The sequence below is a fragment of the Dromiciops gliroides genome, chromosome X (genome assembly GCF_019393635.1).
Source record: "Dromiciops gliroides isolate mDroGli1 chromosome X, mDroGli1.pri, whole genome shotgun sequence".
Taxonomy (NCBI): Eukaryota; Metazoa; Chordata; class Mammalia; order Microbiotheria; family Microbiotheriidae; genus Dromiciops; species Dromiciops gliroides.
The window spans coordinates 50427925-50451159 of NC_057867.1; the positions used below are offsets into that span (position 1 = coordinate 50427925).

At 40.6% G+C, this 23235-nt stretch overlaps 2 protein-coding genes across 3 annotated transcripts in view; one reads left to right on the top strand and one right to left on the bottom strand.

The window, feature by feature from the left end:
* The window catches only part of LOC122733436 (PPP2R1A-PPP2R2A-interacting phosphatase regulator 1-like), a 102100-nt gene that overhangs the window by 76433 nt on the left and 2432 nt on the right, over positions 1-23235 (top strand). The gene's annotated exons all lie outside the window — the stretch shown is intronic.
* Positions 1-23235, bottom strand: part of MOSPD1 (motile sperm domain containing 1) — a 35899-nt gene that overhangs the window by 6664 nt on the left and 6000 nt on the right. Inside the window, exons 2-6 of one of the 2 annotated variants that reach the window (XM_043973840.1) lie at positions 13880-14138; positions 13626-13701; positions 10883-11103; positions 8759-8872; positions 4232-4393 (exon numbers count right to left, since the gene is read on the bottom strand). In XM_043973840.1, the coding sequence (XP_043829775.1) occupies positions 4232-4393; positions 8759-8872; positions 10883-11103; positions 13626-13701; positions 13880-14033 (727 nt within the window). In that variant the 5' untranslated portion in view covers positions 14034-14138. The remainder of the gene's footprint in view (positions 1-4231; positions 4394-8758; positions 8873-10882; positions 11104-13625; positions 13702-13879; positions 14139-23235) is intronic. The other variant, XM_043973841.1, reaches the window with a different exon arrangement.

Genomic DNA, 23235 nt, shown 5'->3' on the forward strand with positions numbered 1-23235 from the left:
ACAATAGTATCAAAGCACCCTCACTGGGTGTCCACTGAACACCTTCTTCAGCAAATCCCAACATACATAGCCCTTCTTTATTCTCTTGTCTGCAGACCCTTGGGTGCTGCAAATGGTCATCCAGTTTCTGCTCGAAAGAGGGGGAAGCCATCTCTGTAAGTTGGTAACCCCTCCCACCTCTGAATCACTCTGGGAAGTTTTCCTTCATATCTCAGTAGCTTCTACCCATTGTTCCAGGTTCTGGAGCCTGGTTCTTGGCTCCTCTGGATCCAAGCAGAACAAACCCAATTTCCTTCTCCATATGCTTGCTTTTCAAATACTTATTATTCTTATTATTTCATGTCTCTGTGTGTGTGTGAGGCAATTGGGGTTAAGTGACTTGCCCAGGGTCACACAGCTAGTAAGCGTCAAGGGTCTGAGACCAGATTTGAACTCAGGTCCTCCTGAATCCAGGGCTGGTGCTTTATCCACTGCGCCACCTAGCTGCCCTGGCTTTTCAAATACTTAAAGCCAGCCGTCATCTTCCCCCCCGCCGCCGAGTTTTCTCTCTGGCTAAAGCTGCCCAGTTCCTTTGACCATTCCCCATAAGATAGGAACTCCCATCCCTTCAGCATCCTGGTTGCCTTCTCTGTACAAGCGACTCTCAAAGCCCATCTACTAGGTTATTGCAGGGTGTGATGGATGTCCATGGAGGAAACAGTTGACAAAAATCACAAATCCTTGGAGAACTTAAGCATATTGCTGATGTTAAAGATTCTTTTACCAACTCACAACTTAATTCCAATTAAACTCTTTATTAGAAGTTGGAAGGAGGGGCTAGTGATGAGTCAGCCTGAGACTGGACTCACAACATCTGCCACCTACCTAATGACAATAGTATTTTAGTGGGAATCAGGCAACACTACTTACTGTTTCTAAGACTTAGTTTCTCAGATGTCAAAACTTGCACCTCCTATTCTCATGGGGTGTTTTATAGACATGAAAAAACGTGTGTATGTAAAAGCACTTTAAAAATATCTCAGGGGCAGCTAGGTGGCACAGTGGATAAAGCACCAGCCCTGGATTCAGGAGGACCTGAGTTTAAATCCGGCCTCAGACACTTGACACTTACTAGCTGTGTGACCTTGAGAAAGTCACTTAACCCTCATTGCCCCACCCCACCCCCCAAAGCTATCTCACAAGTTCTACATGAAATCAGACCAAAATGCAACTTGGTAGCTTGCCTTCTGTTATAGTCTGTGAGGCAAAAAGGTCAGGCTTACACAGCTTGAAACCAGGTGGAGGGCTAGAGAGTTATCTAGTGAATCTGGGAAAGTACTTAGGCAAACTGTACATTGGAGGTCTAGTCTGGATGGTAGCAGAGTTAGGGGAATTCTTTATCAGCTAGACTGCTCTGCGCACAGTATTGAGTAAGGAATCATTGGGAATCTCAAGCAGGGCTTCTTCACCTTTTCTTTGTCATAGGTTCCTCTGACCCATGGCTGATGAAGACTAATGGACCCTTTCCTTCTCAGGTTAATAGTTTGGTGCCCAGATTCATAATTAGGGAATGCTCAATTTCGGTGAGACACTAGTTAAAATCAAGATGGAATTTTTTTTCCCATCCAAGTTCTCAGACTCCTTAGAATCTGTCACCCAGACTCCCCAGGTTAAGAATTTCTGACCTAGAGGAAAATCTCCACTGGGTGCTAGATGGCTTGGCTTTGTCCTGTTTGATTTTTTTTTTGCGGGGCAATGAGGGTTAAGTGACTTGCCCAGGGTCACACACCTAGTAAGTGTCAAGTGTCTGAGGCCAGATTTGAACTCAGGTCCTCCTGAATCCAGGGCCAGTACTTTATCCACTGCTCTACCTAGCTGCCCCCTAATAGCTTTTTTTTTTTTTGGTGGGGCAATGGGGGTTAAGTGACTTGCCCAGGGTCACACAGCTAGTAAGTGTCAAGTGTCTGAGGCTGAATTTGAACTCAGGTACTCCTGAATCCAGGGCCGGTGCTTTATCCACTGCGCTACCTAGCTGCCCCCTAATATCTTTTTTAAATCATAAAAGTATTTTATTATTTCCAGTTACATGTAAAGATAGTTTTCAACATTTGTTTTCATAAGATTTTGAGTTCCAAATTTTTCTCCTTCTCTCCCCCCTCCCCAAGACAGCAAGCAATCTGATATAGGTTATATATGTATGATCACCTTAAACATATTTCTGCATTAGTCATATTGTGAAAGAAGAATCAGAACAAAAGGGAAAAACCTCAAAAAAGAAAAAAAACAACCAAAAAACTTGAAAGCTAAGGAAAAGGTATACTTATCAAAGCTGCTGGCAACAAAACTGGAAGGAACAACAGAAAATGTCTTACGGAATCCAGAGACAGAGATCTCAAGCTGGAATGAGGGACCAAAATTTTTTACAAGATGCCGTTTGGTAGGCATAAATATAAAGTCCTCCACTTAAACTTTTTAAAAAATAAATAATCAATTGCTTAAGTATAGAATATAGAGCTGGCTTGACAACAATTCAAATGAAAGACTTTGGGTTTTTACCCAATTCCTTGTTCAAAATGTCCATGATATGGGGGCTAAGAGTTTGCATTTGCATCAGAGTTTGCACTGAGAAAGGTAGTACAGTGTCTGCAACAAGGCAAGGTGATAATCTCCAAGTGATCTACACTGACCAAATTACCCCCAGCATATTAGGTTCAAGGCATGAGACTTTAACTTTTGCCAGAACTGTCCATATTGGGTGTTTAGAGTATCCTGTACCAGCTAACTGCACAATCTTTAGCCAGTCATTAACAATGTAGCCCTGTCCAAAGAACTGGAAATCGAGGGGATGTCCATCAATTGGGAAATGGCTGAACAAGTTGTGGTATATGAATGAGATATATAGCATGTGCTATAAGAAATGATGAGCAGGACAGTTTCAGAAAAGCCTGGAAAGACTTATATAAGCTGATGCTGAGTTAAGTGAGCAGAACCAAGAGAACATTATACACAGTAATAGCAACATTGTGCGATAATCAACCATAATAGACTTAGCTCTTCACAGCAATACAATGATCCAGGACAATGCCAAAAGACTCATGATGCAAAGTGCTCTCCACATCCAGAGAAAGAACTATGGAGTCTGAATGCAGATTGAAGCAGACTATTTTCACTTTTTTTGGTTTTGTTTTTTTCTTTCTTGAGGTTTTTCTCTTTTGTTCTGATTCTTCTTTCACACCATGACTAATGTGGAAATATGTTTAACATGACTGTAATGTATAACCTATATCAGAAAGCTTGTGTCATGGGGAGGCAGGAGGGAAGAGAAAAATTTGGAACTCAAAATGTTACAAAAATGAATGTTGAAAACTATCTTTACATGTAATTGGGGAGGGGTGCAGCTAGGTGGAGCAGTGGATAAAGCACTGGCCCTGGATTCAGGAGGACCTGAGTTCAAATCTGGCTTCAGACACTTGACATTTACTAGCTGTGTGACCCTGGGCAAGTCACTTAACCCTCATTGCCCCACAAAAAATTTTTTTAAAAAACCATGTAACTGGGGGAAAATACCATTAAGTGGGGGGGAAAAAACCAACACTGTAGCCCTGTCCACACAGTACCAGAGTGGCTGGAAAGCAATTCTTCATGGCACAGGGCATAGACACACACTCCTGCCAGTCATGACAGAAGGAAAGGGAAGCCCAATTCTGGTTTGGCATTCTCTCAAATTGGGATATTTCAGATTAGCTGGCTTTTAGGAAACAAGCCAGATGCCTCCCTTACTAAGAATCACATTGGGGAAAAACATTGCAAATCGGAAATGGTTAACAAATCTATAGGAAATCACAAGAAGGCATGTGATTTTCATCTCTCGTTTACATGATTTGATGAGGAGGGTAGAGGTAGGGTGAAGAAGAGAGGCCAGTACCTACGTGCATGCCTTCAGACATATTCTCTACATGTCTTCTACCATGAGAATGATCATAAAGGAGAATAGTGAGTTGTACAGATGCATTGAGATGCCTACCTAATGGCACCAGATATATCTAGTATTCCCATAGATCCCTAACAAGGTTCAATGTAAGCAGAAACAAGTAAATAGGAAGCAAAAGCAAGCAAACCTTAGGAAACACTTTATCCAGAAGTTTCTTTGAGTCCAGTCTCCATCCAGGTCTTTAAAACAAAATCAAGGCCAAGCCATAAACATTATCTACATAAGCTCACCCCCAAATATAACTTTGAAAAATATACTTACCTAAAACATAAGCAGCCACCAACTTCTGATTCACGCTTAAATGGAAGTAGAGAGGCACTAGCGATTCCACTTCTCCCAAGGTGGGGAGCATCAGAGCTGCAATGCACACTATGCCCAGGAAAACAGTTAATAAACTAGGTCCTGATGAGACAGTCCTGTTGTCTGGAAAAATAGGAAGACACTTCTTGAAGCTTCCATCTTTTAAATACAATTTAAGACAGAGTCCACCTGTGAGCCTTTCAAGAATATTTGTCAGCCACAAAGGTAGGCACCCACTAACATCTTTGCCCCATTCCTCCTATGCCATATGGTTCCCCGGGCTCCTTCTATGGGATACCACCCCTCAAACAGTTCAGGGAAACACTCTTCATCCCACTGCTTTCTGGGTCTTGCAGCATCCATAGGACTGGACTCCAGCTACACTTGGTTGCTAGTTAGAGCAGCCCATTACCAGCATCATGGAGATGTCCCTTTGGAACCCATGCCTCCATTACGGCCAGCTCTGTGCAGCTGTAGCTGTTCTGCCCCATTCAGAGCATGGCAACAGGCAAGCAAGGAAGGACAGAAAAAACGTTTTAATTTATTTTCATGACTGCCTCAGGTGGAAAGGAAGAAAATAGGACTGTGTAGATGATGGGAGAGGCAAGGTTTAATTTGTTTAAGGGGAAAAAATGTAAAAGCCAAATCATCCTAATGATTATTTTGTTCTATTATAGCCTACTTTGTAATTTAAAACAAAATTAGCCCCTAACCTATAACTGGCAAACAAGATCTTCCTAAAATGTACCATCAGGCATTATTCTACTGCATTATGCACTCTCATCCATTTTACAAACATCCTCCACTATATAGATTTTCCACTTTTGTCTCTTTCATGAAGGCAAATGACCTTTGTCTTCTTTTACGAAATCAGGCTGTTCATTCCTGCAGGCATCATGCTCACTTTAAATCAACCTCACCAAAGCCAAATCGGAGAAAACAAATCTAAACTTCAGTGATTACCAATTTAGCTGAAGCAATAAAACACTAATGTTATCACGAGACACTCAGCTCAACTGTCAATGACAATAACTGAAGCACATTTAGTGACTTACATTCCTAATAAGAATAGATTTCCTTTAAGAAAAAAATTTAATTATTAAGTCATCATTCCAACAAAGATTACTAAAAATCACATCAACTTCCCCAAGGAGAAAAAAAAATTAAATAAGGTGTTTGTTTTTTTTTCCTTTTTAATTTGAGCAACTCCCAAAAAACCTCCTTGTAAATTCACAAGACACAGATTCAATAAACATAAGCAAAAAAAAAAAAACCCCAAAACAAAAACCAACCACCCTTGTGGTTCAGAGGATCAGAGGCTTAGAACTGCAATGGACCTCAAAGGCCAAATAGTCCAACACCTTCATTTTTTTGTTTGTTTTGTTTTTTGTTTTTTTGCGGGGCAGTGAGGGTTAAATGACTTGCCCAGGGTCACACACCTAGTAAGTGTCAAATGTTTGAGGCTGGATTTGAACTCAGGTCCTCCTGAATCCAGGATGGGTGCTTTATCCACTGTGCCACCTAGCTGCCCCACCTTCATTTTATGGATTGAAAAACTGAGGCTCAGGGAAGTTCAGAAACTTGTTCAAGGTCACCCATAAAGTACTGGCAGAATACAAATTGGAACTTGGTCCTGTCACGCCAGATCCAGTGCTCTTTCCTTTGGACCACAGAGCCTCTCTATTAATTCATCACTTAACATAACCAAAAGTCATGGTATTTGAGTGCTTTTCGGGCAAACTAAAGCACAGGCACCATTTAAGCTCATCCTCTATTATTAAAAGTGACATTTTAAAACCACAATTTTAAATACAGTAATTTTCCTTTAAAACATACCTTCGAGATGGCTCCAAGAGTGGGGGAAGGACATATTCACAAATTAATGTGATACAAAGCCAAAAGGGCATCAAAAGCCTCAAATTATATAGATGGAAAGTACCTTTGGTATGTTTAAAATATAATTTGGTTTCTCGTTGCAGCCTAAGTGCTTTTTTAGTTGACACCCTCTAACCCATACTGCCTGCAAAAAGAATTTTCTTCTTCTTGACCATTTCCCTTAATAATCAACTCTCCATGTTCTTAATAATCAACTCCCTATGTTCCCTACCTAGGCTATTGTATTTGCTTAAAACTTTTACTGAAAAGTTCCAAGCTGTGGGTTGAAACAATCCACACAAACAAGGTATTTTGAAAGCCTTGCAAGAAACCAAATTCATCTCCTTTGTCTCCAGAGGACTTCAGGGAAATTTTACTTTCAGCCATGGAACTGCAGATACCAAACACGAGCTGTTTGCTCCAAAGATACTAGAAGACTGCCAGAGTTTCACTCACTTTCATTACCCATTCTAAGGAATTAGAAGAATAGCTGGTGCAGTGGCTAGGGAAACAGATTCGGAGTCAGAAGCCGTTGACATTAGAATAGATGCTCCTGGAGAAGGTTTCCTTCTTTCTATTGCATCCTTAAGTTGAACACAATGCCCTTCAGGTAGGAGGTACTTTAAAAATATTTGTTGATTGACTTGGGGCAAGTCACTTGACCTCTCTTTGCCTCAGTTTCTTCCTGTGTAAAATGAGGGAGTTGAACTAAATGGCTTCTAATGTCTCCTCCAGCCCTAGATCTAGGGTCCTAAATGTGACCTTGGGCAAATCACTTCACCTCCATGGGCCTCAGTTTCCTTCTCTATAAATTGCGGGAGTTGGATTAGGTGGCCTCCAAGGTCCCTTCTAGTTCTAAATCTAAGACCCCATGAAAACGGGATTTCCTGCATAATCACTGGGGAAAATGGGATAACCTGGCAAAGATGGCAAGGCTTGGCACACAGGGTTGAAGGCATTTTGCTGTGGCACCTCTTCTCTTCAGCAGGCTGGTGCTGGCCACAACTTTGTGGCCCTGAGAAAATGAACCCAACGGCCCCCAACCATCATCTCTCCCAACCTCCCCCTCCCCCAAAGAACCTTCCCATTTGCTTATAGTCAGATGGGGGGTGGAATATAACGTCATAGACAAAAGTCCAATACCAGATCTCTCTATGCCTCTTCTATTTTTGCAAATAGGCAGAATTCTTAAGCACAAAAATGTGCCCCTACTCCCCTCCCCTGAATCTCAAACAAATGGAAGCCAAAAAGGAAAGAATGAAAGGTTGCAGTAAGAACTCTTCAAGTTATAATTGTTGTTCAGTCATATTCTCAATCCAAATATACTTACTAGGGTCTGAGAGCATGTATTTTATAACTGATTTTAACACCCATTTCCCTGTCCCCCAATTTAAAAAAAAATGATCCCAGGGAGGAGCTGAAGTACCTTATTACAGAAAATACTATATTATTCCTCACTATTAAACAAGCTTTAGTAATTAGGTAAACGTGGTCCAGTGACTCAGTTATTTTTCTTGGTGGGGCAAAATAATTACAGGCTAATTCAGTCTCTTAATTCAATACTTCAAAGATCTGCAATTTTATCAGTGTGGGTACTGCCTCCACCGGCTTGGATCATAACTCCTCTCTCATTGAGGAGTCAGGCGTCCACAGTGGCTGGGGTAGAAACTATTCCATCCTATGTCACCAGCATGGTGAGGAACCTGTCTGAACTTAGTGAGGCTGCTCCCCAGACAACAGGCAGATCAGGCCCCAGGGCAGGCTCGGCTACCAGAAATACCTCCTTACTGAACTCACCCTCTCCCTCATTCCAGAAGAGGCATTTAAAAAGCAGAGTCTGTGGGATTTAGAAAATGGACAAAGCAAAGAATTTCCGTTTCACAAACAGTTCTGACATCAAAGATAGCATCAACAGGAGCTCTAGGCTTCAAAGGACTGTCAGGTTCCTTTGTCAGCAACAATTATTGGGCACCCATTCTGAGAAGAAGGCCCTGTGCTCATTACTGCCTCATTCATCCTTCCCCCTGTTCTGGCTATAAAGACGATAATAACCTGAGGACTATGGCAACGTCTACGAAAGACTAGGATTCTAGCTCGACCACCAGTGTGACCTTGGCTGAGTCACCATCATAAGGAATGAGAGCTGGAAGGTACCTCAGAGGTCATCCAATCCAATCCCGTCATTTTACAGAGGAGAAAACGGAGGCCCATGGGGCAGAAGTGACTTGCCCTGTCACCCAGACTTCGTCTTTGAGCTTGGGGCCTCAGTCTCTAAACCTCTTTTCACCAAACCCCAACCTCTCTTCTCTATCTCTGGGTCTCAAGAAGCTGACCTTGAAGGTCCCTTCCAGCTGGAAATCTATGCTTCTGGGATCCTGAGACATACCCAAGGTCACACAGGTATCAGAGTCAGAATTCAAAGCCGGGTCCTCGGAATCCAAATCCAATGCTCTCTTCACTGTGCTGTTGTTTGGGTTGGCTTTTTTTGGTCCAGACCCATGATTTCACTAAAACTCCCAGTGAGTAAATTCCCCCCAGCAATCCAGAAGGGCACCTGCTCACTAATTTCTAGTCAGAGAATTGCCTGGGGCACTGAGAGATCACATGACTTGCCTACGGCCACACTGCAGTGGGCATCAGAAGTGGGGCTTGAACCCAGGTCTTCCTGACTCCAAGGTTGCCTTTCAACTTTCTCAAATGGATAAATTGATGGGGACCCATGAATTCCTGTAACAAGAAAGGGATTAAGCAACAAAACTCATGTATACGCTGTATATAACAATTAAAATAGGGGTGCTGACTATACTTATGCTGTTAAAAAAAAGGAAAAGGTTCTCTTATTTTGTACCTTAAAAAACGTTCCCCTTCTGACAACAGAAGCAAGGAGAGAAGGAATTAAAAAGGAGAAGGGGGATTAACATTCAAAGAGCCAAGTGTGTGGGTGGTGACAACGTTAAAAGTACACAATACCATTTCTGAAGAACTAAACTGGAAGGAAATGAGGAGTGAAGAGGGATTGAATGAGTAGCCCACAGGGGATTTTTATAATCTGCCTGCTTTAATTAAATCCAATTTTAATGAGATCTCCCCCCCAAAAAAAAACAACCCAACATGAGCCTCCTTAACACAGCTTTGAGAGGGCAAATGAACTACATACAATTCACTCACATAGAAAAGCACCTTCCTGGTGTTAGCCTTCTTACATTATAAGCCAAATGTCTCTGTCTCTCTCTCTGTCTCTCTCTCTGTCTCTGTCTCTCTGTCTCTCTGTCTCTCTGTCTCTCTCTCTATATATATATATAAAATCTAGGAGACTAATCGATTCATTTGGGCTGCAGGAACCAAATGAATTTGGTTCTCAAATCCCCTTATATAAGACATAAATATTTAATTATTTATATAATTAAGGCAAAGCATGAGTGGGAAGAACAGCCAGCTATTATTCAAACAAAATTAGCATTACGATTTTTGCATAAAATCTCTTCATGCAGTAGAAGAGAAAAAGACTAAATTGAGCCCCTTGGCTTTTTCTTATTTTCTTCTTAAAAAACCAAACCAACAAATCTTAAATTTGAATTGTTACCAAGCCCTTTGGAAAGGAGAGGGAATTGTCAATGTGATACACTATTAAATGTTCCCATCTCTATTATTTCACCATCCATCCTTTTCTGATGCTTCATCAAGTCAATTGAGTCAGCATTCATTATGCACCTATTAGATACCAGGTACTGGGTTAGGTGTGAGAGATACGAATTCATAAGTGAAAAGAGTCCATGCCCTCCCTTGAGGGCTTCCATTGCCCTTGGCATAGAGGCTCTCTAAGGCTGTGCCCAAACTGCACAAGGTGGGACAGGGTGTACCCCAAACTGGAAAGGCTTCAAGTACAGGCCCAGTGGCAAAGTACTTCTGTCTTCCAAGGACCAGTCAGTTAGCGTTGGCAAAGTTCAGCGCCAGAAGGTGGGCCACCAGGTGCTGAACTGTTTTGGCCAGAACAACTAAGGAAGGCTCTCTAACTAAAGCCTGGAGGGGCTGCAATCTGTATTGATGGGAGGAGTGCTTACTTCCAGCTTATTTGAAGTACCAAGGACCTATATTCTTTCTAAATACCATGACAATCATTACTTTGTAACATCAAACAATAAATAGTCTATGGACTTTGTCCTCCTGCCAAGCTGTCTCTCCTTTCAAATAAATTAAATAAGAAAGGATGAAGGGAAAAGTAATCAAAACAAAGCATACAACTGCTAAGTTGTATTAGCATATAATAAATATATTGCCTACTTTCTTCAGGTTCAAAAGAACTTGTAAAGGATAGCACCATCTGTTCTTTATATCCTGGCCCTGTCAGGAAGTCTAACCCCAGCCCTCCAGCCACTTCAATTTCCAGGTGCCCCCCACCACCACCTGAACATGTGTACATACCCATACACCCACTCACACATACCCATGCCCCAAAGCACATATATACATATACATTTATATGTATATGTATACACACACACACACTCTTTTTGTACCATTGGACCTTCTTGGCAGCCTGGCAAGGCCTATAACGAACCCCTTCTCAGAATCATGTCTTTAAATGCATAACATGAAATATGTAGGCATACAAAGGAAACCAACTGTACCAAAATACAGCGATCAAAATATTTTTTGAAGGCCATAGACCCAAGGTTAGGAACCTGTGTTGTAAAGAGAAACAAAGAAAACTTCACTAAGCTTTTTAAAAATAACGACCTGTTTGACAGAGCATCTGCTCTAAAAAGACACTCTCTGTTAAGTGTTCCTTTATCCTTTTTTCCTCCACTTCCTTTCGTTGTTCTTTGGCAGATGGAAGAAGGGTCGCAATGATCTCTTTCCGTCCTAAAGCCTTTCTCTGGCTTTGCTCAGAAACTTGGAGACGGAATTTGTCTATTACATCATAGTGGCAGGACCGAACATCTCTGTGACGAATTACGCTGTATAAAATCAGAAAAGAAATGCTGTTAGGTTTTGGGATTTTTGCATGACAAGTGGAGAGGTAAATTTCAATACTATATAGACAATGTTATTAACAAATCACAACAAAACAGATTTGCCCCAAGCCAAAAACATGGAAAATTCAGATACACACACACACACACACACATACACACACACATATATGTATATATTCATTCAAGGGGAAAGTATATAATGTATTTGAAATGTAGTACTACTCTCCACACAAAAGTCTGATGCAGAAGAGACAAAAATCAAGAAGAAAGTCTTTCCCCATTTTAGCAGTTCCATCTTTCTGATAACAGTACTGCAGCATTTACTATTTAAACAGCAACAGGAGCCTTATTTCCTGCTCTGGTACCCCCTCTTAGTTTCTACTGCTATTTATCTATATCTATTGCTCAGATCACGACAAACTCTAAAGTGAGTAACACATGGAGGCTGAAATAAGCAACCTAGCAGTGAATCCATTGTTAGCAGTACAACAGTATTGAAGGCTGCAACACAATGCTGTAAAAAAAAAAAAAAAGCCAGTTTGTCCATGGTTCTGCTACAAAGCAATATTTATGCATTCTGCTGTTTCTTAGTAAAGAACACAGAGCATCCAGGGCATTTGGCAAGAAACCACATTTCAACAGTCTAGCCTTTGCAACAGAGTTTTATTACCCATATTGAAAATTCAAAGAAAAATTCCTCCCTGGTAATGAAGAGCACATTCCTAGTGGTTTTCTAGGATTCCAAAGAATACTACTTTAGCTTTCTCTCTTAGAGAAATAAAGATTTTAGAAAAAAAACTTAGCTACCTGTTTGCGGTTCTCATAGAAGGTTTAAGCAAACATAAAATATCAGTCAACAGAAGAACATCTAGTCACTGGTTTTGCCACTAGGGCAAAGACCAAATATAAATTGATTCATTAAGTAATTTAGCTCATACTCCAAATGAAATTATCTGAAAGAACTCTCTGATAGCTTCTTTTTTATTTTTTTTATTTTTTTGGTGGGGCAATGAGGGTTAAGTGACTTGCTCAGGGTCACACAGCTAGTGAATGTCAAGTGTCTGAGGCCAGATTTGAACTCAGGTCCTCCTGAATCTAGGACCAGTGCTTTATCCACTGTGCCACCTGGCTGCTGATAGCTTCTTTTTTTTTTTTTTTTTTTTTTTTGTGGGGCAATGGGGGTTAAGTGACTTGCCCAGGGTCACACAGCTGGTAAGTGTCAAGTGTCTGAGGCCGGATTTGAACTCAGGTACTCCTGAATCCAGGGCCGGTGCTTTATCCACTGCGCCACCTAGCCGCCCCCTGCTGATAGCTTCTTACAGATAAGAAGCTCCTTCCATACTGTCTCACATCATTCTCTTACTCGCTTCCTGTCTATTTGAGTAAACTTCCTGGGCCTCTTAGCTGAATCATAGCAGATGAGCTTGTATTCCCATTGTTCTCAGGATAGCACTAAAAAAATCAGGATCTACTAAAGAAAGCCAAATCTCCTAGTGCAGATGGAGTAATTTAAAGAGAACAAACCAGAGAAGGGAAGATTGGTTGTGGTCCCCCCCACACACACCTTTTTAAAGGACCTTGGATATCCCTACTGCAAATGAGAGATTAAAAAAAAATCCCCAAGGTTTTCATAGAAAATATACAAATCAATGAACCATACTGTTTCTACTTTTTAAATTTTTTTTGAGGTTTTCCCTTTTATTCTGATTCTTCTTTCACAATATGACTAATGTAGAAATATATTTAATGTGATTCTACATACATAACCTATATCAGATTACTTTCTGTCTTGGGGAGATGAGGAGGGAGAAAAATTTGGAACTCAAAAAATTTTAAAAACAAATGTTGAAGGGCAGCTAGTTGGCACAGTGGATAAAGCACTGGCCCTGGATTCAGGAGGACCTGAGTTCAAATCCGGCCTCTGACACTTAACACTTAACTAGCTGTGTGACCCTGGGCAGGTCACTTAACCCTCACTGCCCTGCCAAAAAAATAAATTTAAATAAAAAAACAAATGTTGAAAACTATCTTTACATGTAACTGGAAAATAATAAAATACCTTTTTTGGGGGGGGGGAGTCAATGAGGGCTAAGTGACTTGCCCAGGGTCACACAGCTAGTGTCAAGTATCTGAGGCCAGATTTAAACTCAGGTCCTCCTGAATCCAGGGCCGGTACTTTATCCACTCTGACATCTAGCTACCCCCATAAAATACTTTTAAGATTGAAAAAAGAAAGAAAATATACAATCAAGATCTACACTGCCTGCAATGTTTTAAACATGACAAGCATTTGACCAATTTGTTTTAAATTGCCTCCAAACCTTTTTCAGAGAAGCCCAGGGCACCCAGACCTTAAGTAGAGCTCAAAGCATAGCAAAGGCCAAATAAAAATTATGAGCAAGTAACAAATGCAAAATACAGCTTTTTAAACCTGTCATTACTAAACTTAAAAGAAAGTTATTATCGACCTTAAAACAGTTAACTAGAAAATGGCTTTGACTTACATATCCACACAGCATTGAGGCTTCACTGCCCCGGCAGCATCAACGACAACATACTTATTGGGAGTAGTGCATAAAACTGAAAGACAAAGGTCAAAATAGTCATTTAAGGGCAGCTTTCCAAAGCCCAGATGGAGGCATCCATTTGCATGATTATAAAGGCATGGCCAGGTACATGGGCCAAGAATAAAGCACAGATCTAGTAGAGTTAGACTGAACAAGGTCATCTTTCAGCCACCTGAAACAAAGGAACTCACCTTTGAACTTTAGGGCAAATTCATAGGGGTTATATAGTGTCAACACCTGCTTGTGTGTTGACTGGTCATCTGCATAAAATATCAGCTCCGTAGGAAATACAAAAACAGGAAGATTTCCTTCCACTAATTCTGGTTGCCTTCTTTGTTGCTGCATTGGCACTGAATCTTCCTTGCTGCTACTTCTCTTCTTACAGTCTTTGGATGTAGTTTGGATTTTTCTCTTTGATTCAGTTAAAAACTCCAAAGCATTGTTGCAATCCTAGAGAGAGAGAGACAGAAAAAGAGAGAGAGAGAGAACAAGAAAAACTGGATAATAACGCATTTTCAGGAACTTATGCTACGTAAACAAGAAGCAGGTGCTGGCTGGCATTTAGTTTCATGCTAACTCATAATTCATTGGAAAAGGTTTTAAAAATCAATTAATGAAACATGACCTTTAACTCTTGTTATTGGCTTGCTAAAACAGGTTTAATCTAAGTACCATACTATCATTTATAAATCCTCCTCTCACACACTATGAATGCTATAAAACAGAGCACTGTGAAAAATTACATTTGGCCTATAAAGCAATAAAGAGAGCCCCCGATCTCAATTACTGGCACTTTTTTTTTTAGTGAGGCAATTGGGGTTAAGTGACTTGCCCAGGGTCACACAGCTAGTAAGTGTTAAGTGTCTGAGGCCGGATTTGAACTAAGGTATTCCTGACTCCAGGGCCGGTGCTCTATCCACTGCGCCACCTAGCTGCCCTGGCACTTTTCAATACTATGCTTCAAGCAAAGCAAAATTTCAACTTTTAAATCGGCATCTGAAATCAACTTTTACACGTTAAAAAAATCAATCAGAAAGTCTTCTGGCACCTTCTAAGATTTAAGCTGAGACTTGAAGGAAGTTGGGGAAGCCAGGAGGCAGAGATGAGGAGGGAGAGCATTCCAGGCTCGGGACAGTCAGTGAAAATGGGAGATGGAGGAGTGCCTTGTGGGAAGAGCATCAAAGAGGCCAGTGTTACTGGATTGAAGAGCACATGAAAGGGAGTGAGGTTTAAGAAGACTGGAAGGCTATGAAAACCAGAGTATTTCATATTTGATCCTAGAGGTAATAGGGAACCACTGGAGTTTACTGAATGGGGATGAGGGTTGTTATTTAATCAGACCTCCTTTTTATGAAAATCAATTTGACAAGAGAGTGGACTGGAACGGGGAGAGACTTAAAGCAGGGAGACTAAGCAAAAGGCTCTGCAATCGTAAAGGTATGAGGATGAGGGCTTGCAGCAGGGCGAGGGCAGTGTCAGAGCAGCAAAGGAGGCATATACAAGAGATGTGATGAAGGACTTGACCACTAATTGGCTATGGGGATGGAGGGCACTGGGGAAGAAAGAGTGAGTCGAGGATGACACCTAAGTTTCCAACCTGGTCGATAGGAACATGGTGGTACCTTTGCCAAGAGTTAAGTAGAGGGGAGACAGCAAGTAGGCTTCCTTGGCTGAAACACAGTGCATGAAGGGGAATGAGAGCAATAGGCCTGGAGAGGTAGGCTAAAGCCAGACTGCAAAGGGCTTTAAATGACGAGTTATATCTTAGAGACAGTTGGGAGCCACTGAACAATCTTGAGGAGGGGAATGAGATAATTGGATTTTAATTTCTAAAAGATATCAAGAGATACAAAATGATATAAAACAAGCTTCCATATCCTAGAAAGAAATAGAATGGTTACTATTCAAAGTATACAAGAGTTTGGCTCAATGGTTGCTCCACATATGGACTGAGTAGAAAATGTGGGTTTGAGGCAACTATTTTCCCCAAAGCTCAGAGGTGCTTCTTTTGATTGATTCTAGTTTTCCAGCTCTGTTCAGATAGCTGACGTTGTCATAACTCTGATCACTAGATCATATGTTACTGTATGTTTCCTAGTCTCAGTTTAAAAAAAAAATCAACAGCACCTTGAAATGTACTATTTTTAGTAAAATTCAAAAGCCATACATGCATTGCTCTTTATACAAATAATTTTAAGGTCCCTGAAAAATGCCAAATTAAATTACAGAATTCCAGAACACCTCTAGTTTTCAGTTATGTGGACTACACCTTAAAATTGTTTGGTAAGCCACTGATTACCTTGAATTGAGATTCACTCAGGAAAAAATGGCCACGGCAAATGGTAAAGTTTTTTACCAGATGGAGATTCTTAATCATTGGCACTATTACCCAGACTTTCCAAATTTGACCAAATGGGGCCCTAGATTATATTTTCCTTATGCTCATTAGAAAAACACTGACCCATTCCTCCTCATCTTTCAACATTTCCAGTAGCACCTAAGTCTACTAAGCACTTTCCCAGCAGTTGAACATTCCACTTTTTATTCACCTACACAGCCCATTAATCATAGAATCAGAATCGTTTAGAGCTCAAAAGAGCCAGAGAGATCATCTAAGTCAGACTATCTCATTCGAAAACACAGAAGAGCAGCTCCCATTTATATGAATGATTGAAGGTTTGTGAAGCATTTCACATAGCATCATACATAGATTTCGAGCTACCTTAGAATTCTCTTTTGATTCTCACAACCCCATGAGGGATGTGGGACTACTATCCCCATTTTACAGATGAGAAAACTGAGATTGAGAAAAGTAAAGTTACTTGGCCAATGTCACCCCGCTACCTAATGCCAGAGCTCAGACTAGAATTCAGGTCTGCTCAATGTCTTGTTCAGCATCCCATCCACTCATACCACACTGCTTTACAAAAATAAATGTACTATTCTGAATACATCAGGTTATGCAGTCCTAACCTGTGAGTTTCGATTTCTTCAGGGGCTTTCTTCTTTTTTAAAAATTTTTATTTTGGGGGGGTGAGAGGGGCAATAAGGGTTAAGTGACTTGCCCAGGGTCACACAGCTAGTGTCAAGTGTCTGAGACCAGATTTGCACTCAGGTCCTCCTGAATCCAGGGCCAGTGCTTGATCCACTGCATCACCTAGCTGCCCCGTCTTCTTTTTTTTTTTTTAAGTGTTATATAAATGTGTAATTACTATTACTATTATTTTTTACTCTATGGCCATAAACCATACTAGTTATGTATGCACATTACATAAAAGTTATAACCTTTTCAGTCTAAGTATACTGTACAGCTTTTCTTTTTTCTTCTTTTAAAAACCAAAATACTATAACCCATACATTCCAAGTTGGATTAGGTGTTCTCAGAATTCTAGTAAACCCTTTTTGTTTCAAGGGCAATAAATTCTTTAATTACTCCACACAGCAAGCTTCGTTAGAGCCAGAATACCCAAATTTGCCATCATTGTCCCAATGCATTGCGCCTCCTTTGATAAAGTGCTACCTTTGAAAACTATGTGGGATTTCAAAGAAAGAAAATGAGCTTTGAAGGACACATTTTTCTTAAACCTAGGAAAAGTGATGGACAGTGTGAAAGGTATTTATCAACGTATAGGCACTGGGGAAATAAGATACGAAAAAACTTCAGCTCTTTTTTTTTTTAGTGAGGCAATTGGGGGTTAAGTGACTTGCCCAGGGTCACACAGCTAGTAAGTGTCAAGTGTCTGAGGCTGGATTTGAACTCAGGTCCTCCTGAATCCAGGGCCGGTGCTCTATCCACTGCCCCACCTAGCTGCCCCAGCTCTTTCTTAAAATAGAAAGAATCAAATTAGAATCCCAGAATGTTAGAAATAGGAAGGACTTTAGAGACCTAGTCCAACCCTCTCATTTTCCAGAGCAAGGGCCTCAAAGGGAAGTGACTTGCATGTAACTCCTTGGTGGCAGCTAAGCCAAGAAGTCAAGGGTCCCGATTTCCCATTAGTAAATTTTGCATCATACTTTGACCCCTATTCATAAAGAAACTCTTCACACAACAGCAACTGACTTTGGCAAAAAAAAGCATAAATTAGGGGGCAGCTAGATGGCGCAGTGGTTAAGCACCGGCCCTGGATTCAGGAGTACCTGAGTTCAAATCCAGCCTCAGACACTTGACACTTACTAGCTGTGTGACCCTGGGCAAGTCACTTAACCCCGTTGCCTGCAAAAGAAAAAAGAAAAAAAGCATAAATTTACTTAAGGTGAGAAACTTTAGGAAGGTGTGGAAGTCCAAGGTTCTTGGGTCTTCACTTCCAATATTCTCTTATTCCACCTTCTAGTCCTAGCTAAAGTCATGTCTTTAACAATTCATTTCTACCCCAGATTTTTCCATGAATCATAACCTACACTGTTAATTTTCTCGTAGTCATTAAAAAAAAACATTAAACCATTTTGCTCAGCTTATCAGTGCTCCATTTCATGCACCTGCTTCCATTTGTCATTTCTCTTGGCTAGGAATTAAAGTTGTCTCCTAAACTGATCCCAATGAAAATTGGGAAGGAGCTGGCATCAGGTCACCATAGCAATATGAACAGGCCTGCCAACAGAGAGAAACATAGCATGGCAATTGCCCTGAATTGATGGGATTCTGGAGATGGGCATTTTTACAATCTTTCCTCTTCTCCAGTCAGTACTGCAAAATGTGAACATGTAAGATCCTTTGGGAGAGCTAACAAGCTATAGTTATCAAATATTAACACTTTCCTGTGAATTAGTCTATGAGATTGCTTCCCAACAATCATTGAGTCTCAGAATTTCAAAGCTGGAAGGGACTTTTGTAAACATCTATTCCACCTCCCTCATTTTTACAGATGAGAAACCTGAGGCACAAAGAACTAGTCACTTGTCTGAGATCACACAGTGAATTAATGGTTAACTTGGAGGTAGAACACAGGTCTCCTGATTATGCCACACTGCCATCCATCCATGGGACAGGAAGCTAAGGCCCATGCCCTGAGGTGAGTTTTTATAGGTGAAGAAGGCTGAAATTCAGAGTACTGGACACATGCCAGGGAGAGCAGATTTGGATGAGGCATCACAGTGGGCAACATTAGGGCACTAGCTGCTGGGGTGGTTAGAAGTACCTACATGAGTGAGGAGAGGGCTAGTCAAGCAACAAGCATTTATTAAGTGCCTACTGTGTGCCTGGCACTATGCTCTGTGCTAGGGGTACAAAGATAATCCAAAGAACAAAGAAACAAAAAACCAAAACCCTACAATTCCTGCTCTCAAGAAGCATATATCCTAATTGAGGAGATAATATGTAAGTATAGAGGTATAGATAAGATCTATACAAAGGATGTGAAAGGAGGCAGCTAGGTGGTGCAGTGAATAGAGCACCGGCCCTGGATTCAGGAGGACCTGAGTTCAAATCTGACATCAGACACTTGACACTTACTAGCTGTGTGACCTTGGGCAAGTCACTTAACCCCAATTGCCTCACCCAAAAAACCCCAAACAAAACCAAACAAAAAAACCCACCACAGTATATGAAACTAATCTGAAAGGAAAGGTTCTGGGAGAGAAGGGAGATGGAAACCAGGAAAGTCTGCCAGTAGAAGTTGGGATTTGAGAGGCTCTGAAAGGGTAGGTCAGAGTGTACCAAGGCCAACCTTTGCCTAGGGCTGCCTACGGCCAAAGCAACTGGAAGAAGTGCCCTTCCACAGATACAGATTGCAGCCCTTCTGTGTATTAGGAAACAGTCTTTGTGAGATGCTCTGGCCAGAAAAATTAATCCATCAGCCAATGGCCAACCTTTGGATGATGGGCCTCACCACACTTAGGCTGGTCCTCTGGTAATAGATGGCACAGAAGCCTTTTCAGCTTGGGAAGCTTTTGCTCTGCTGAAATACACAGCCTTTGAGAGCCCAGAGTCCCTTCTATCTGATGATGAATCACCGAAGAAGGACTTTACTGGAGATTAGTTACCTAAGCTTGAAAAAAATGCCATCTAGGCAGTCTTCTTAAGCCAGCCTAATGTATAAACAATCCTCAGACTTCCTGAGTACAGTAATGATGGCCTGTTACTTTGCTCAGAAGTAAAAGGCTCCCTGTGATTGGCCCAGATGAGTGGCCTCACCTCTGGAAATTCTCACCCATTTCCTATAGTGGCAGTTTCTCAAAATGCCATCATAACATTCATCAAAAAATTCAATTCATATAAAAAAACCATATTTACTCATTTAGTTTGCTCCCTAGCAAATTCTTCCCTGACTCATTTTAAGAGAAAATCAATTTGTTTTCTTTTCATAATCCATACTGCTTTTTTTTTCCTGCTTTGAAAAAGCAGCTGTGGCTGCCAGCAGCTGCCCCTCAGTAACCTTAAGAGTTTAAAGGGATACAGAGGATCACAGAAGATAAAAACAGCTTAATTGCATAAAATTAAAGTTTCTACACACACCAAACCAATGCAGTTAGAATTAGAAAGGAAACAGGGAAAAACATTTACAAGTTTCTCTGACTAAATTTGGTCTCTTATCCAAGATATATAATAGATTCAAATTTACAAGAACAATGGTCATTCTCTGATAGAAAAATGGTCAAAGGATATGAATGGGAAGTTATCAAAGGAAGAAATCCAAGTTAGCAACCACCATATAAAAATGCTCCAAATCGCTAATAAACATTTATAACCAAATATGAGATTCCATCTCATACGCATCAGGTAGGCAAAGATGGCAACCAAAATTTAAAAAAGGAAAATTATAATTTCTGGAGGGGATAGGGTGAAAATAGGAACACTAATGCATTGTTAGTAGAGCTGTGAATTGGTCCAATCAATCTAGAAAGATTTTTGGAACTAAGCCCCAAAAGTCACTAAAATATGTATACTCAGCTATACCACAACTTGGCCTATATCCCCAAAAGATCAAAGAAAAATGAAAAGGACTCGTGTACAAAAATATTCATAGCAGCTCTTTTTGTAATGGTTAAGAAGTAGAGCTAAGGGGGTGGCCATCATTCAGAGAATGACTGAAAAAATTGTTACATAAAGGTGATAGAATATTATTTTTCACCATAAGAAATGATGAAAGGTACAGTTTCAGAGAAAGCTGGGAAGACTCATGTTAATTGTTGCAGAATTAAATGAGCAGAAGCAGAACAATTTATATAATAAAAGGAATTATCTAAACTTTAATTTGATTTTTTCGATTAGCAATAATCTCTTTTCTCTCCCTCTCACCTCTATCCCCATTGAAAACAAGAAAGGCAAAACCAAAATCCTTGTAACAGATATGTATAGGAAGGCAAAACAAATTCCCACATTGACCATGTCCAAAAACCCTCTGTCTCATTCTGTACCCTGTGTCCCCCACCTCTCTGTCAAGAGATGGAAAGCATGCTTCATCACAAGCCCTTTGGGATTTCAGTTGTTCATTGAGCTGATCAGAGCTCTGAAGGTTTTCCAAATAATAACAAGAACACTGTAAAACAAGTGAATTTTGAAAAAATGTTTTTTTGTTGTTTTTCAACCTTATTTTCAATGAGGGATGGGGCTTGATATAGAGTTGTCCAAAACAAAAGAAAGGAAGGAGGATCATTGAAGCATTTTTTTAATGCACAGAAGAGACTTCTGGCCAAAATGGCTGCCTGATCACATGCCTACTGTAGGAAAAGAAAGGAAAAGAAACATTAAAATCACACCAGACTGAAATCCAGTGAGCACCTACAGTGACTTCTTCCACTTCAGAACTGTATAAAAAGGAAGCCAGAAGCCTACGGGCAATACAAAAGGAGGCTGCCAGCAAAAGCAACCCAGAAAGTGGAGACACGTGTACCCTGAAAAGCAGTGCTCCCTCCATGTCAGCAGGAGTGGACAGGGCCCATGAGAAAGCCCCAAAAGAGCTGAGAGCACACAGCGACAATCTTTAGAAGACCCCTAAAGTGGCAGCTCCCAAAGAAAGCCCAGCAGCACTCAGACTGGGATAACCCAGGGCTTGTCAGTCCCTAGCACCTTGTTCTGAGATGTCAGAGATGGCCCTGAGGAGCCACACCCTAAATATCAAATATCCAAATAGTTCAGCCCAGGGAGGTAGAGATCGGTGCAGGAATCAGATGATCTGAGGTGTGACCAAGGAGGGCTGAGGAAAGGGGTGGAACTTGCTATTTCTCATAATTGAGGTGTATGAGAAGAACAATATTTAAACATGGAGGAAGGAGTGAACCTCATTCTTACCGGAAATGGACAAAAGAGGGTTGAACACACAGACCATTGTGGGGTAGAACTACATCAAACTTAGCAAGGGAACAATTGGTGATAGGAAGCAGGGCTTGAGAGAGAGGATAATATGGGAGAGGAAATAGACACAAGCAAATAAACTTCTTGATCCTGAAGGAATATTTAAAAGGGAGAGGGAAGCAAAGAAAAGCAAGGAAAGGTAATCTAAGGGAGTACCCATCAATTGGGGAATGGATGAAGAAATTGTGGCATATGAATGTAATGGCACATTGGAGAGAGTGCTGGAAAGACTTAAGAAGTCTGATCAAAGTATCAACCAACCAAGGCTCCAGGGGCCCTCTCCTGAAACATGTTATCCACCTGACACAGAAGGGACAGATTCAAGGTACAGAAAGAGACAGCTATTTCTGGCCAGGGACACTGGGTGAATTTGTTTTGTTTGACTCTGCTTCTTTATTATACGGGTTCCCCCCCCCCCCATTTTAATGAGGAAGGGGGTTGGCAATAGTGATACCAAAAAAGAAACATCTGAAACATTTTAAAAAAACGTACACAGAAAACAAAGGAAGTTCAGAAGGAAACACCAACAAACAGAACAATTTTGAAAGTAATATACAATTCATCACTTTTTTTTTAAAGCAAGCAATATAAAATGAAGATTCAGAGTTTTGAATCTTATTGTGTTCTGCTGTGTACATGGAAATGTTCAAGGTTTTTTATTATTAAGTTCAGAGTAGAAAAAGAAAAACTGCACAGAAGAGAACAAAAGAAAACATAAGCAGTTTGAAAAGGACATGTTGAATTTATTTTGTACTTAAAAGGAAATGCAAGCTGTAATCAAGGTTATGTTAAAAACAAACAAACATCAGTTTGTCTGCCCTGCCTACCCAAATCCTACCTACTATTTAAGACCCAGTTTAAGACCTACCTCTAAGAAGAAGCTTTCACTTAGTGTGGGTCTGACCGAACTAATCTCCCCTTCCTAAGTACTTTATTGGCTGGATCCTACAGTTGAGCACTTAACTGCCCTCTCCTTGTTTCAAAGTTATTGATTTTGTCTTCCCAATTCAATTTTCTCTTATAGTCATTTGCGTCTGGTTCTTTAATGTTAGTACCTTTCCTGGGATTATTTTCAATTTATTCTGTATATATCTTATCTATATGTTGCTGTTTGCATGTTGTCTGCCCCATGGTGAGCTACTTAAGAGCAACTAGTTTTGTTGTATTTTTTTTTAAACTTTCTTTGTATCTCTTGGATTAGCACAGTAATTGGCACACAGGAGGTATTTAATAAATACTTGGTGACTTGTCCTTTTT